This window comes from Ursus maritimus (assembly GCF_017311325.1).
Source record: "Ursus maritimus isolate PB19 chromosome X unlocalized genomic scaffold, ASM1731132v1 scaffold_X1, whole genome shotgun sequence".
NCBI classification, from domain to species: Eukaryota; Metazoa; Chordata; class Mammalia; order Carnivora; family Ursidae; genus Ursus; species Ursus maritimus.
Window position 1 is genome coordinate 85,938,706 of NW_024423319.1, and position 17,500 is coordinate 85,956,205.

At 34.9% G+C, this 17,500-nt stretch overlaps 1 protein-coding gene across 6 annotated transcripts in view; it reads right to left on the bottom strand.

Moving 5' to 3' along the window:
- Positions 1-17,500, bottom strand: part of KDM6A (lysine demethylase 6A) — a 204,092-nt gene that overhangs the window by 23,008 nt on the left and 163,584 nt on the right. For all 6 annotated transcript variants that reach the window (XM_040632725.1, XM_040632697.1, XM_040632731.1 and 3 more), the window contains 7 exons: positions 13,098-13,227; positions 11,489-11,594; positions 10,683-10,888; positions 8,668-8,732; positions 8,518-8,592; positions 7,807-7,955; positions 698-812 (listed from right to left, as the gene is read on the bottom strand). In XM_040632725.1, coding sequence (XP_040488659.1) covers positions 698-812; positions 7,807-7,955; positions 8,518-8,592; positions 8,668-8,732; positions 10,683-10,888; positions 11,489-11,594; positions 13,098-13,227 — 846 coding nt within the window. The remainder of the gene's footprint in view (positions 1-697; positions 813-7,806; positions 7,956-8,517; positions 8,593-8,667; positions 8,733-10,682; positions 10,889-11,488; positions 11,595-13,097; positions 13,228-17,500) is intronic.

Sequence of the window (17,500 nt, forward strand, 5' to 3'; positions counted from 1 at the left end):
AAAAAAAAAAAAAAAAAGGAGAGAAAGAGTAAGTTTCCATTCAGACAAATAATTAAGTTTAAACCAATGAAAATAATTCCGAGGTACTCTTTAACACAAGATAAAGAAATAAAGGAAGGCTATTTCTAGGACCTTAAGGAAAGGAATACTTCTACTAGGTGAGATCCTTCAATTAAAGAAAAGAAAATCTGAAGCAGCTGATTAAATTTTATAAAATTCTTTTATAGGAATAGTTGCCAGTGTAGTTTTAAAAAGGATTTATATTATGGTGATATGACAAAGAGTATTATGTTCAAACTTGAGTTATTAACAACCTATAAAGGTGCTCTACTATAGAATTCCTTCCACTTCTAGAACCAGTCATAGTAAAGTAATTTTTCTTGGAATATAGATCTCCCACATGAGCAAGTATTTATGCATCAATTGTTCAATTAACCTAATAAACAATTCAACCTTCCTATCTTCTAAATTCAAGACTGTTACTACTGCATGGAATGGTTTCAAGGCATCTTTCTTAAAGTATTCTCAGTAATGCAAAGGAATAGACTTGGAATCAAATCAATTTAAATGAATTTTTTTGCTGAATGGTAAGTGAAAACTGGTTACATACATTAGGATATCCAGGTTAGTAAGCTGTCCTTTATAATTACTATTTTTGAACAATTATGTTTAAAAAAAATTTAGTTTGGAAACCTACTTTTCACAGAAGTCATTCAGAACACCCCAATAACCTTCAGGGACAACAAACCATTCACAGTCACCTGGACCAATATTTATGTTAACTGAACAGAAGTTGTTATTTTCTTGATGTCCTGAAATGAGAAAAGAAAAACAGTAATCAGCACGCTATAAGTTCTACAGAAAAATGTGTCTTTAGAAATAAGACCTCGGAAATGTTCGACACCAAATGTTCTGGCGGTATTCAGCTGTTTGTCGTTATTTTTGTGTCTAGTTTTAGAGCAGAGTTTGGTCAGCTCCTAACTTACTCAGTAAGACCTTCTGCAGAGGTAGTCTAAATCATGACTAAAAGCTTAGGTTCTAGAGCCAGGCTCCTAAGCGTATGTGAATCTGGGCAAGTTGCCAAATCTTTCTGACTCAGTTTCCTTATATAAAAGATTAGATAATAACAATTCCAATAAATTATTGGGTTGTTCTGAGGATCAATGAAATAATGACTGCTTTGAACAGTGCCAAATATACAGTAAGTAATAAGCATTAGCTATTATTGATATCATTACCACTTCTTTGTGAACTAATCCCCATTTCTCACAAGTAGTATTAGGACATCAGTAAAGAGGCAAGAAATCTGGTTCTCTAATGTAGCTGTGGGAGTACTGTCAATGAAAGTGATGGAGCAGGGAGAACTCTTCAGAAACACTAAAAAAAGAAAAAGAAAAAACCTAGTAAAAACTGCCAGAAGCAACCTTACTAGAACTCTGGGCAATAGCTGAAGGTTTAGAGCAACCAAGTGAATGCCCGACCAGAAAGAACTTCTAACACAGTAGGAGACTTTTATGTCACTTTAACTTACCTTATCCCCACCCACATCACTAGTGTGGCAGTGGACTTAAAAATGGTAGTCTTGTGTTCCTAGTGTGAGTGTCCCTGGTTCTGGAGGGAACAGAGTGGATCCTGTTTCCTAGGAATTATGTTTTTCTGTTTCTCCTTGACCGGAGTTTCCCCAAAAGACTAACACAAGGAGCTTCACTCGATCAGGGCAAGTGGTTCAGTAGAGAAGGTTTCCCCCAGAACAATGAAAGGCCAGTGAACAAGCTGATGCTCCCAAGGGCAAAAACAAAGAGTTGGGGCAAACAACAGACACACCAAAGGCCTGGAAAGAAAAGCTAGGGAGTGAGATTTGAAGGGAATACAGGCTTTGAAAAGTTCCCGTGAATACTGGTGAATTTAGAAAGCCACATGCATACCCAGAGCAGGGCGCATGCTCAGAAATATACCTCAGACCATAAATTTTAACTTCTTGCTAATCTTTAGGTGCAGTGCAAACAAGGAGGTAAATGCTAAAAGTACAATTGTAAGCAGCATGGCTAAGTGTAGGAGTGACTCAACAAAGAGGCAATCTGCAAAGACCCGGAGAATTATTTTTTCTTTTCTTTCTGTTCATTTTTCCATTCTTCTTTCTTTTTTTGGCACAAAGCACTGAAGGAAATCTCTGTCAGGTCACTGGCTAACTGCTGAGATAATGGAAAAGAAACTTCAGTACCCACACATGCCAAGGAACACAGTCTTTGTAAAAATACTGTGGAAAAGTCACTGAACAAACAGACAACTGCACCCCACAATAAGCAAGAACAAACCCTGGAGAGGGAGAATCTGATTTCTGTAATTGCCACATGACAACATTCAAAATGTCAAAATATTAGCACAGTACTATGCTTAAGGAACAGAGACTTCAGGGAGTACATCTGACTGAGAATAGTCTTGTTTTTTTTTTAATTCTCAGAGTCTGTTTTTACAAAAAATTACAAGGCTTGCAAATAAACAAGAATGTATGACCCAGTCACAGGAAAAAAAAGAAGAAATAATTAACAATAACTATTCCTGAAAAAGAACAGACACTGGACTTAATAGCCAAACACTTTAAATTAACTGTCTTATATACTTTAAAGAGCTAAAAGAAACCACAGACAAGAACCACAGGAAACAAGGAGAATGAGGTCTCAACAGAGATTATTAATAAAGAGACAGAAATTATCATAAATAAAATATTGAAGCTGAAAAGTATAACTGAAATTAAAAATTCACTAGTGGGTTTCAAACAGCAGATTTGGGCAGGTTAAAGCAAGAATCCACAAACTTGCAGATAGTCAAATGAAACTAACCATTTTGAGAAGAAAGAAAATAGAATGAAGAAAAATTAACAGAGCCTAAGGGATCATCAAATACAGTAACCTATGCCTTGTGGGAGTCCCAAAGAAGAGGAGAAAGGACAGTAGGAATATATGAAGAAATGATGGTCCAAAACTTCCCCAAATTTGACAGAACATGGATCTATACATCAAAGAAGCTAAAGAAACTCCAAAGTAGGAAAAACTGAAAGAGATCCATTTTAGTCACATTTTAGTCAAGCTGTAAAAACCCAAAGATAATTTTGAAAGCCAAAAAAAAAGTGATGTCACATACAAGGGGTTATCAATAAGATTAATAGCTGATTTCATATCAGAAACCATGGAGGACAGAAAGCAACAGGGTAACACATTTAAACTGCTGAAATAAAGAAAAAAAATTAACCAAGAATTCCATATCTGACAAAAATATTCTTCAAAAATAATGGAGAAACTAAGACATTCTCAGATAAACAAAAGCTGAAAGAGTTTGTCACTAGCCAATCTGCCATATGAGAAAATGCTAGAGGGGCGCCTGGGTGGCTCAGTCGTTAAGTGTCTGCCTTCGGCTCAGGGTGTGATCCCGGAGTCCTGGGATCGAGCCCTGCATCGGGCTCCTCTGCTGGGAGCCTGCTTCTTCCTCTCCCACTCCCCCTGCTTGTGTTCCCTCTCTCACTGGCTGTCTTTCTCTCTGTCAAATAAATAAATAAAATCTTAAAAAAAAAATGCTAGAGGCTGAATTTTCAGGCTGAACTGAAACAAAGACAGTAATTCACAACCCTGTGATGAAGAGATAAAGCACTACAGTAAAGGTAACTACCTAAGTTGGAAGATTCACACTTTCCAATTTTGAAACTTACCTCAAAGGTACAGCAATCAAACCAGCATGGTACTGACATAAAGAGGAGATATAAATCAAGGATAGAGCATCAAGATTTCAGAAATAAATCCATACATCTGTGGTCAATGGATTTTCAACAAGGGTGCTAAGACCCTTCTATAGAGGAAATAGTCGTCTAACAAACAGTGCTGGGACAACAACTGGATATGTAAAAGCATGAATTTGGACCCTTAACTCATATAAAACCACATATAAAAATTAGCTTAATATGGATCAAATATCTGAACACAAGAGCTGGAACTACAAAATCTAAGAAGAAAAACAGGGGTAAAACTTTACAACCCTGGATTCAGCAGTGGTTTCTTACATATGATACCAAAAGCACATGCAACCAAACAAAAAAATGGATAAACTGAACTTAATCAAAATTAGAAATTTTTGTGCATCAAAGAACACTATCAAGAGAATGAAGTAACAACTTAAAGGATAGGAGGAAATATCTGCAAATCATATTATATGATACGGGATTAATCATATATCTGATAAGGGATCAATATGCAAAATATAAGCTCCTACTACTCAACGACAAAAGGACAAACAACTGAATTTAAAAATGGGCAAAGGTTACATCGGAAACCGGGGATGTACTGTATGGTGACTAACATAATATAATAAAAAATCATTAAAAAAATAATAATAAATAAAACCATTTTAAAGAAAAAAATAATAAAATAAAAATGGGCAAAGGACTTGAACGGACAATTTCCCAAAGTAGACAATATAATGGCCAGCAAGCACATGAAAATCAAAACCACAGAGAAAAACCACTTCACATCCATTGGGTTGGCCATAATAAGAAAAAATGGAAAATAATCAGTGTTGGTGAGGACGTGGAAAAACTGGAACTTTTATACACTGCTAGCATGAGTGTAAAATGGTACAGGTACTGTGGAAAGCAGTTTGGCAGCTCCTCAGAAAGTTAAACATAGAATCAGCATATGAACTAACAGTTCAAATCCTAGGTATATAACCAAAAGAACTGGAAACAGGGATTCAGACAAATACTTGCACCTGAATGTTCACAGAAACACTATTCACAACAGCTAAAAAGTGGATTCAACCCAAATGTCCATCAACTGATGAGCAGATAAACAAAATGTCCTAAATCCACACAATGGAATATTTGGCCATAAAATGGACTGAACCATTAATATGATACAGATGAACCTCAAAAACATGCTGAGTGAAAGAAGCCGGACACAAAAGGGAACATGTTATATTATTATTCCCTTTATATGAAACATCCACAACAGGTAATTCTATAGAACCAGAAAGCAGACTACCAGTTGCCAGGGGCAGAAGGAAGTGGGAAATGGGGAGTTAAAAAGCTAAATGGGTACGAGGTCTCCTTTTGGGACAGATGACAATCTCTTGGAACTACACAGAGGTGATGGCTACACAGTATAGTGAATGTGCACTAAATGCAACTGAACTGCATTTTAGTTTTAAAAGGATTAGTTTTGCTGTATGGTTTTTACCTCACTAGAGAAAAATGTAGCTGCTCTCACCATACCCTGTGTCTTTTACACATGATAGTATGACGTGAAGATGGTACTCTTAATACTTACAAACTGTCTCTCACCAGGGGCAGATGGTTGGAATTGTACATGGTATGGACTCTAAAATAAAATTTAGCACTAATTATAATTAGAGACGCTGAAATCCCACTGTCAAATTCAAAACGTTCGGGGTAGAGCCTGAGAGCATTTCTATAGCTTAGAACGTACATGACTGATCGTAAAGTCCATGAGGTAGGTAACACATTTATCTATGTAACTCCAGAAACAAAGTGTTTGCCCCATAAAAAAGTAGTCAACATAATTTTTTAAAAATTGAATTAAACTAATTAAACTATCCATTTCTTCTAATATCGAGTTGTCTAATATAGTAACCAACCGAAATGGGGTTTATATGAGCTGAGATGTGCAGAACCTATAAAGTACATACTGAATTTCCAAGACTTAATATGAAAAAAAAAAAGTGAAAAATCCCATAACTTTTATATTAATTAGAAGTTGAAATGGTAAGATTTGGATATACCAGGCTAAAATTATTTTCACCTATTTTGTTTTACATTGAAATGACTACTATAAAACTTTAAATCATATATATGACTTGCATAACATATCTACTAGACAGCATTACTCTAAGGGAATTCCTTAGAGAATGCTTCAGTGTTCCACAGACACTTCTGAAAAACTAATGCCTTATATACAAACTGAAAAAAAACCCAAACAGTTCAGACACAAGTGACAAGTCATCTACCAAGTTTGATTTTCCCCGATTTGTAATGAAAAACTGCATTCTTTTTGAGTTGCAGGTATTATTTACATAAAATAATTCAAATTGGAATGAATCTTAAAAGAACCAATCCAATACTGCATACTTAAGAAAAATGAACTCTTGGGGCGCCTGGGTGGCACAGTTGGTTAAGCATCCGACTCTTAGTTTTGGCTCGGGTCTTGATCTCAGAGTTGTGAGATCAGGCCCCGTGTTGGGCTCCACACTCCTTGCAGAGTCTGCTTGAGATTCTCTGTCCCTCTCTCTCTGCCCCTCCCGCTCATGCTCTAAAATAAATAAGTAAATCTTTAAAAAAAAAATAAAAAGAACTCTACATAGAGTTCAAATAACTTGCCCAGGATTTACATCAGTGTCTAAATGGCAAAGTGAGGAGCATAGAGCTCTTCTGCCATTTATTCCAGAATTGTTTCCACTTCACCCAACTATGGATAAAATATCACAGAATTGGGCTTCCAATGGCTTGAAGATAAAAAGTACTACAACCTGATGGTTCTAAATCCTGGCTGTAGTATAATCCTCTGGGGAACTTTTTAAAATATATTGTAGCTGATCCCAATCTCCAGAGGTTAATCAACAATTTATTTATTTTATTTTTAGTTTTAGTTTTTAAGATTTTATTTATTTGACAGAGACAGCCACCAAGAGAGGGAACACAAGCAGGGGGAGTGGGAGAGGAAGAAGGAAGCTCCTAGTGGAGGAGCCTGATGTGGGGCTCGATCCCAGAACACCGGGATCACGCCCTGAGCCGAAGGCAGACGCTTAATGACTGCGCCACCCAGGCGTCCCATCAACTATTTATTTTTAAGAGAGATTCTAATGAGCAGTCAGGACTCGGAATCCACTGATCTATGTTCCCCAGAAGCAAGCATAGGCCTATTTTGAAACAACTTTGTGGCTGCAATTCAAGAAGCAGGTGACAAAGCAGGTTTTCAAACCATGGCTGCTTCAAGTTGCAAACAGAAACATCTGATGGTGATATGCAGCCTACAGGCACTGGTATATAAGTGAACTTGTTATCACCAGTCATTTGCCCTAATTTTTAAATATTTTGAACACCACTTGGAAATTTCATGTCAATCCAAGGAAACACAAAAAAGATAGTATATTAGTGTTGGACAGAATTTTAAGTTTAAAACCAATGTAATTCATCTTACAAATGAAGAAAAAGACCCAGAGAAGGAAATGTGACTTGCCAAAAGTGACGAGCCCAGTTAATAGGAAGTCCAGACTGGATATCAGGAGGACTCAAGCAATGTCTCCCCATCAAGTGCTTTGTGTGAACTGTGTGTTGCAACCCAGAGGATTACAACCTCTACTTCCTTACTTAAATGAAACAGAATGGAACAGATTAGAAAATGTATTACTCTATGGAACTGTTCTTGTATACACATATGTGCACAAAGTCATAAAATGTATTTCTTAGTGTGACTGCGGCAAAAAGAAAAGTTTAGAAAAAACTGTATCCTATCACTCTGCAGGAGATGGGATCAACAACAGTCTCTAAGCCACAGGGACTTTCCCAGGAGTGCTCCAATGACCCTTTTCCAGATTAAACTGCTATTGTTTCAGGACTATTCTATTTTAAAAAAGATAATATAAAGGGGAAAAATCTTAATAATACAAGTCAAACCTTATAACAGGAGTAATCCTTTCAGTTTCATTCACTGTAAATGAAAGAATCTGGTGCTCTTTTGCATGTTTCACATTTTGATTATTTCTGTTTTTCAACTGTAGGAGATAATGTTAGTTCATAGAAGTTACCTGGTGTTCTGCTTCCTGGAACTTTCATGTATAGCTGAACTGTGTTCATGCCCAGTATGGTATGACCAACGTGGCTTAGAAGATTTCCTGCTGATACGACACGCACAAAAGCAGGAAGTTTAGTCAGCTCATGTAGCTGCAACTTCCACCTGCAATAAAATAACAGATTAAGAGTGAAATCCTGCTACAAATATTTGTGGAAGTTAGCCATTTCTTCAAAAACTTTGTGTCCCAACCCGAAAAACAATGAAATCTATAAATACTGTACTTCTGCATAGGAAACACTGAAATGCTTAATTTTTTCAATTTTTCCAAAGAGAACTTCCTAATGAAAAAGAGGCATAAACATGACTGAGTTAAAAACAGAACAAAAATACTGAGTAAATGAAAGAAAAAAACCCGACTTCCTATTTTTGTAAATGTTGTATAATTTTATAAAATTATTATACATTATTAATCATAAAATGTAACTTTATGATTCTGTACTTAGCTTATAGTCAGGGTCTTGATGAAAACCTGTATAAGAGTTTTAAGTAAAGAAAATAACTTCATGGTAAAACCTAGCAAAAGTAATTTATCTAGAACTTGTGTATCAACTTGGAAAAATGACAAGGAAGGAAAGAGAAGAGGAAGGAAATTGTAGACAATTCTCAGTCTTGCAGGGGATACCTCTTTGCATCAGTTCACAGAAATACTACTATGAAGACTTACTTTTTGTCATCAGACAGGTCAATGTTGGTCCCAAACTTTATGGTTTTAAAGGGTCCTTTCCTCCTCCTCCCAGAACTTAAAAAAAGAGAGACAATATTAGAAACATGCTTTTTAAACAGAAATACTAAGTGGACATTAAAAATGACTTACTTATCTGAGGATGTAGATTCACTATCTGAGTGGTCTTTATGGTGACTTCTTTTCTCATTTTCTTCCTATAGATTAAGCAAAACGCATTCTTGTTTAGTATTCCACAGCCAGCTATCCTTTCTATCATGCAACTATAAAGTTCACACCTAGACTGAAGATACTGTCTATGTTTGGAAGCTAAGTTTCTATAGGCCTCTTCCACATGAAAATTCCTTCAAAGACCACACTTTAAATAAAAACCCAAGAAAAGTCAATGCTCACCACCCATAAGCATGGTATCCAACCTCCTCAGCCACAAAGTTATCTTAAGAATTCTTTCTTAATAACATTCTTCTATAAGGGGAGAAATCTACAGATTTTCATTCTTGCCCCATTTTTAAGAGGAGAGAAAAAAAAATTTTTTTTTAATTGAGAGGCCTATTCATCTTGATTATAAATTTTCTAAACTAGTAGCGGTGTATGGATGTGCATGTAACTATATATGTGTAAGGGTAGAAGGTAAGATGTTCTCTATGGACAAATGGAAGAAATTCTCCCTGGGTTAAATCTTTTCTTCCACAATGGATCATACACGAACGGTAACACATTTACAACATTAGTAGGAAAATAAGTGCTGCATCAATATAGGTGCTTTTCAATGCAAATATTACTATTATTTACAATTTTGGGGTCACAGATACAATATCTCTTAACACTGTCCTACTAATTGAGTTAGCAATACTTAGTACATTTTGGCCTCTCTCCCTTTAAATGTACAGTTTCTAAACATTTGTCGAATTTATCACATGTAATGGTCCATGCCTTCAAAGCACACAAAAAGGCATCTTTTCTTTGGTTATGAATCCCATGCCATATAAATACTCCACCTCTTACGATCTTTGCTGAAAGTCTGAACTAGAGATTCATATAGACAATTCACTGCAACTCATTAAAGCTGCAGGACAATTCTGATTAGACGAATTTCACTGTAGGATATAGGGAATGGTAGTGAGAAAGAAATACAAATACACAATTCACAGGTACAAATGTTGCCTTCATTGAAAATGTGAACTCGAGGCAGAATTTTAAACAGATAAGCAAATCTGATGAATTACAAATTAAAGACTTGCAGGCACATATTAAGTTTTAGCTGTAGGATATGTACAAAACAACTTAGCAGTACAGACAAGTATGTGAGTAATACATTTAATAAACTCATTTTTGTGGATGTTTTATGTTCACTTTGTGGGAGAATTCACTAAGTTCTCATTATAGTGCTAAAGGATTTTGGTAATGATTCACTGCTGAAATGCCTGAGTCTTTAATAATAATCCTCTGATTATTTTTCTGCTTTGTTTTTTAATTTTCCATATATTTTGAAATAATTTATGCCTCTCCCTCAGTTTTCGCTTTCAGACTGAGGCCGGTAAGAACAACATTAATGCTTCCTGGAGGCCTTATCTATCAGATAATACTAACCTGGTAGAGGAGAAAAATGGGAAGGCACAAGACTAGGAATTTGGCAAGCATAAAGCAATCCTGAGACTTACTTTATCCTCTGATTATCAGTGGCTCTCAATCAGAGGCAATTTTACCCTCCAAGGGATATCTGGCATGTCTGGAGACCTTTTTGACTGTTTCAACTGGGGTAGAAGGTAAGGGGTGTGCTACAGGCACCTAGTGGAGAGAGGTCAGGGATGCTACCAAACACCCTACAATATATAAGACAGCCTCCCACACCAATGTATTATCCAACCCAAAATGTTAATAAAGCCAAGACTGAGAAAGCCTGCTTTAAACAGAAACATCCCAGGGATGAGGGAGACATCTCACTAGACAGTAACAATATTTACTTTATCAACCCACAGGCTTGCTTAGATTTTACCAAGTGCAAACTGCAAAGCACTTACACAGTATTTCATGTAACTACAAAATAATGAGATGCTTACAAAAGAAATGTGCCCTTTCAAAATAAAAGAACATAAAACAATAAAATATTCTAAGAATAAAATAACGTTCAAGGAATAAACACTTACCCTCAATGATTCCTGGAAGGAGGAGGCCTGGTACTGTGCATATTTAGCAATTGTAGTATGAGATCGATTACTTTCACAATGCCAGATTTTCTTCGTTCCAGTAGGATCCCAGTTTTCGTCTGCTGGCTGCAACAACTGTGTCCTCACTTCCACCATATGCTCATTGTTAGCTTCCACCAAAGTTTTGGTAGAGAAAAGTCCCAGGTCTTCATAAATAAATAAATGTAGTTAATAAATGAAAATTACATTTGGAATAATACATTAAAAGTGCTTTTATTAAGAAAAAAGGAAAATGTTTTATGGCATTCCGTTCAGTTCCCCTAAAAACCAACCAGGGCCTCTGCACAACCTGAGCATCGGGCCAGGTTTACACAACCAGACGATGAAGCCCCAGACCTAATTATCATGCCACGAACAAAGGCGGAATCAAGGGGCAGGCACTAGTTAGGAGGCTACAGTCTTCTTGGTAGCACTGAATTTTATCTACATTTTGTATTAAAAATTCTTTCATTAGATAACCTAAATCACAACTGTAATTACATAATTAGACCAAAATAAAAGCTAAATTTAAAAACCACCAGTAAATTAATTGCCAGGAACCAATACTGTCATTGTATCTTCACATTATGGATTAAAGAAGTGATACAAACCACATACACACACACACACAGAGTTACAGCCAGAAAACATTAAAATGAAAATGTGAAAACTGAAAAACTAAACAGAATTATTTCTGCCAGTGCTTTAAGAGTCACAGATAACAAAGGAAATATAAAAATGTTTCCTTTTCCTTATTTAAAGCTTACCCAACTTAAGAGCTCCAGCAAGGCCACGTATTACTGTAACAGGGTTGTTTGGATTTGTACAAAATTGGTGTAATGGAGGAAAGAAAGCATCACGTTTATTTTCCAACTGTAAAATTAAAACATATGGTTAGATCTCTGGGAAACAGACCGTTTATTTAAATATTATGCCAAATTCATATTCATCATTTATTGAAATTTCAACAATGCACCCTGTAATTTCTATTTTATATTTCACAGCATTTTATCACTGTATCTTTTGATCCTAATTGTAATTAGATAGTAACCACATACATCTCTCTTATCCACTGTATCTTGAACAAAATATGAGGGAAGAAATAAAATTGAGACTTCAAAATCATAGTGATTTAAATATTATTCAATTTTATAAAGGAAGAAAATCCTATCACATGCTACAACGTGGATAAACCTTGAAGACACTATGTTCAGTGAGAATAAGGCAGTCACAAAAAGAAAAATTGTGTATAATTTTACTTATATGAGGTATCTAATGTAGTCAATTTATAGAAACATTAACTGGTGGTTACCCAGGGGCTGAGGAAACCAGGGAAAAGGGAGTTGCTATTTAATGGGTACAGAATAAGATGAAAAGGTTCTGGAAAAGTGTTTTGCAACAATGAGAATATTACTTAACACTACTGAACTGTGTATTTAAAAATAGTTAAGATGGTAAATTTTATATTATGTGGGCTTTTTCTTCACAAAAAGAGAAAAGAAAACCACAAAAGGTCAAAGTGTTTTTAAAAATATTACCAAAGTGAAAAATCAAGCTGAAGACGACTCATAAAAGATAAATCTTAATTTTGCATTTCCCTCTCTCAGACTTCAGTTTAGAAGTTTTATTACACGTCTATCCCAGTGCTTCTCTTACATACTAAAGGATCAATAAATGTTGGTTGGAGGAAGGATTAATATGATAATACTTGGCATCCAAAGGGCAAAGACAGGGCCAAATCTCCAAAAACAAACTTCACAGTTTAAAATTTTTTTCATTTGGGGTAGAACTGGGAGGATGGAAGGAAATGGGGTAGGAGTACCTACTTGGGAGAAACATAGTAAGAGTTGCTTTGATTGAACTTTTATCAACTTCCTACATCAGATGTCTAAATGTTCTTAAAGTAAAACTAACATCCGGTTTTAAATAATCTTCTAAAATTCTTTAAGAAAATGACATACCTATTATCACATTTTATGTTCTCAAGTGCCTTTTTTGAAGGTAATTAAAACACACTTTTGTAGATGCATAAAGCAGAATGAATGTTAAGGTCCACACAACTAGTAGAATGCAGATTTAAAACCCAGCGTAAGCTATACTTTTAGGTGGTTTCTGCCTAATACTGTCAAAATTGGGGGCAGTAAGAAAGTATTCCTCACTAATGTAATCATGGTTAGTAACTGATAAGGCATATTTTAAATGCTGTTATGAAGTCTTTCTGAATACATCTTTTTTCCCCCAAAACATTCAAGCTACTGCCAGTAATTTTAATGTTTCCTAAAGGGCGTCCACATTAATTTAAAGCAAGATCTTACGAAAGACAGGTAGGTGCAAACACCGGTATAATTTATTTCTAGTCAGTCAATTCAGACTCACATAAATACTAGGTGTAGGTGGATTCAACTTGTCCTTTGGCAAGGGAGGGTATGGTGAAGATGGTGGTCTTGGAGGCGGACATTTATCCAATAAAATGCTACTGTTAGATAAGCCATTTTTACCTAGATTCCTTAAAAAAAAAAAAGAAGAAGGGAGAATAAATCAGCTGTACATTTATTTAGAAAACAGAAAAAAAAATCCTGAATTAAGTCCTAATTAAGTTACTGGGCAGCTGCACAAATCCAGGACATTTGCATCTATCAGAAAAAACTAAGAACAATTATTAATTTCAGCAAATACTCAGCTTCATTCCTCTATTTTCATTGAAGTAAAGTAATAGAAAAAATAAACACACGAATTATTGATGACAATCCTTATTTTGCTCATAATTTTCCAATTATTTTCCTCACCTAAAGCACAAACACAAATTCCAATTTCCTCTCCACCATCTTCTACCATCAGTCTTTCCATTAAACATTAAAACAGTAACTTGAACAAAAAGGTCTAGATAATAGTAAAAATAGAATACGTCTTTCTTCCTATGTCTCATCTCAGCAATTCTATCCAGAATATCTTTGTGATAATTCTCAAACCCAAAAAGATCTGTACCTTTTTCCCTCTCAAATCTGAAATGAATTTTCCGTGTAACTCCTTGACTAATAAAATTCAGCAAGACTCCAATCTACTGAACTTTATGGAAAGTATTTATACCAGTATTTTAAATGAGGCATATAACTGTTATCTATTCTCTGATATTCTATGTAATTATTACTTATTAGTGTTGGGGTTTCTTTTCCTTTAATGGGTTAAAGTATCATGTTTGTTAAGTTATAAATTCTTCAAATGTGGCAGAATTATTTCCAAACTGTAACTCTTTTAGTGTTAAAAAAAAAAATTTTTCCCCCTACTTCTTAGAAAAGTCTATACCCAACTCAGAAAATCAGCCAGATATAATTTTGAGCTTTCAATTCATTCCAGGTTAACTTCACCCAATTATTTCAATTCATTCCAGGTTAACTTCACCCAATTATTATAAGTTCAAAAATAATCAATGCATTAAAATATCAAGTACTTTACCACCACAGTTTTAGTTAAGAATGTGAAATTTCTAATTATGGCGGGGAGTTAAACTTAGTAATTTTACTCACTGAAGAAGGAATTAGCAATTTTTCATCATAAATTATAGAATACAAGTTGAAGCAAAATTAATTTCCCTTATCTTGCTACGTTTTTGCCAAACTGAAAAAAAAAACCCTTACAAATCATCCTGTTTTGTTGGCATTAATGAAAACTAAGGCTTGAAATTCCACTGCTACTAACTTTTTTGAGACGTTACACTAAATAGAATCATGGATGTTATTTTCTTAACTTCTTCAACTGTAACCCCGAGTAAAAACAAAAGTGTTCATGGCAGGTCTCAAAGGAATGAATTAAGCTTAAAATAACTGATTTTTTTTAAAAGTATGTGAAATAGTTATTAAAGTGAAATTTTAAGTTCAACTAACAATTAAAGCTAAAGGTTAAACAAATGAATATTCTATCACAACATCTCTCAACAAAGCATTGAGTGTCCTATACATTTAAAGATAGGCATTTAAGCTTTTAAATTTAGGTATAAAATCAGTACTAATTTATAAATTCCATGGAAGTAGAAAATAGGTGGTTGACACTGGTAAAGAAACAATTCGAGTATTATCATTAAATCAATGCAAAATAAACATTCACTTACAATATACATGTAAATAACTGGTTTTCATGCTGAATTGTGTATCTGCCACTCATTAACTTTGGGATTTACACAAAATATGACTCTGAATACATAATATTTGTTTTCTAGAGGAGATAAATGTACAATATAGTAAATGATTAATATTTTAAGAAACTGGAAGATATGGACCACGCATTAAAACTGTACCATAAAAGAACATCTCATGCTAATTAAATGTGGCACCAAAATTTAAGCTTCTACAGCATTCTGGACATTGAGAGATGAGACTGGAAAACAGGATTTGATAGATTAGCAGAATTCTGCCTCCATCATTTCTACAGTTCTGTAACAAAAGAAAAAAGGGAAATGGGAAAGTACGATAATAAAAATACAGCTGCTTTTATTTTAAAATAGAAAAGAAAAAGGTGGCAGGGGGGGAAGGTGAGACATGACTAAGGAAACGGATATTGATTGAACCACCAAATGCTGCAATTACAATTTTAAACCATAAAAGCAGCAAAGGTATTGTAATCGCTTTTTGATGTATAGCACTGGTCACCGTAACACAAAGATGAACCAAAAAAGACTCAGATTAAAAATAACCAACACTTTAAAAAGTAACTATATATGTGAAAATAAGAGGGTAGTCAGAATAAACCATGTAATCAAATTGTATCTAGCAGTTTCCTACTGTATTGCAAACACTGACTCCCTGCTTTCTTGAGGTCAAGTCTGAAGCAAACAGGAACTTCCCTGAAGGAACTGATGTAGGCAGTTGTCTATATAATGACTATAAGCTTTTTCCATTGAAAACACACTTATCAGTCCTACTGCGAAGGACAGAACTGTGCATAACAGGAAAAGACTATCTTCTGAACATGTAAGTGTCCAACACTGTTTATAATACTTCAAAAGCCAGGGTAATGAAACTAATATAACAACGTGAAGTGGAGAAAGGCGTTGAAGAAAGAAAATACTATCCCATTTTAAATACTTTTCTCTCACTTTGAAACTTTCCCCAAGCAAAGTAGAGTAGGAAACAATTAGTCATTGCCCAATTCCTTACATAATTGGCTTAAACTTCTTTCAAATTTACCCATATCATTTGGTAGATAAATGAAGAAGTGCTCTGTAAGTAAACCAATCTACACTTTAATTAACTTTGGTTATGAAGCTCCTAGACCAGAGACATCAAGTCTCTTGAGCCTAAGTCACTTTCCTCTTTCAAGTTCTGGATTCCTGCACGGCACAGGACATCACCAACAGAACAGAAATGGTAAACCTGATGCCTACAATTTGCTATCTTGACTTTTCTCTAAAGATTTGTATCTCTAATTTATCAGAGCATTTTTGGTCTCTTCATTAATAAACCAAGGCCTATAGTTACTAAAATAACCGAAGCAACCCCAGGGATCCATAGTGTTTTGATGTATCTAGCCACTTAACAAGTGTGTGGTGTGTGTGTGTGTGTGTGTGTGTGTGTGTAATGCATAATATGCATGTATATGTATATATAAACACACAGACACATATATAATTAAGTCTCTGTAAAAAGGCAAAATTGTCTTTTAAGAGCTAAACCTAAAAATAAAACTAAAAGAATGTACTTAAAAATTCTGAAGTAAATATTTATATATACCTGAAGGGTGAGACGGAACATTATAATTTTTAATATATTAAGAAACACAGTCACACCTAGGTGCCCACAGCATAAGACTTTTATTAATGAAAACTTACGGTACCTGCTACTATACACTGTTTATAACTTGCACTTCCATGCAACTCTTTGACAATATTCCTCCAGAATACCCTTAGGTCCCATGTAGTATATGATATTAGTTTCGGACCTCTAAATTTTCCTCCATTTTCTAGAAACTGTCCTGAGATTAGAGAGAGTGGAAGAGGGAGGAAGCCCCTGCTCCAGCAGAGTGATGGCAGCAGTATCTAGGAAACAGGACAAGAGGCCCTAAGACCCGAGTGGGGAGCAGGGAGAAGGCAGCACAAACTGGCAGTGAGCCTAGGCACTGTGTTTAAGGAGAACTCAGGATAACATTCGATCTGAACATTAAAGCACACCTACTTTCTATTAGGCCCAAAGTTAAAATGCATGCCAGTGTAACATCTACACAAAAGACTAACATAAAAAGCTTAAATCAAATTTAGAAATTCAGTAATCACACTATATGCTTTAGAAGAACTTGGTTCAATTTAGAGATCATCCAATGTGGTTTGACATGAAAAATGAAAAATCCTGTAAGACAGTTAAGATTAATTATAGTAGTTACCATATTGTAGGCCACTGGGGAAAACGCTGCCAACAATGTGGACCCAATAGACAACACAAAGAAAATAATAAAATATGAAAAAGATGTAATTTTTGTCTATGTCAGAATAAAGGTGACAGCTTAATAGTGAAAAACAACGGACAGAAAATGAAAAGTAATGAAAAATAAAACACAGACCAAAAGGTATTTTAAACAAACTCAAAAAGTCTTTAAAGAAAAAGAACTATAGTATATTTACAGCAGTGAAGTTCCAATATCGCTTAATTATAACTCTTACATGCAAAAGTAATTCTTCTCCCTATTCCATTGCTTCTACCCCACGCTCCTCCCAAGCGGCAAACTATAGGATAACATTTAGCTTCATCTTACTCATTAGCGACAAACATTTAATGGTTGATCCATAATACCTT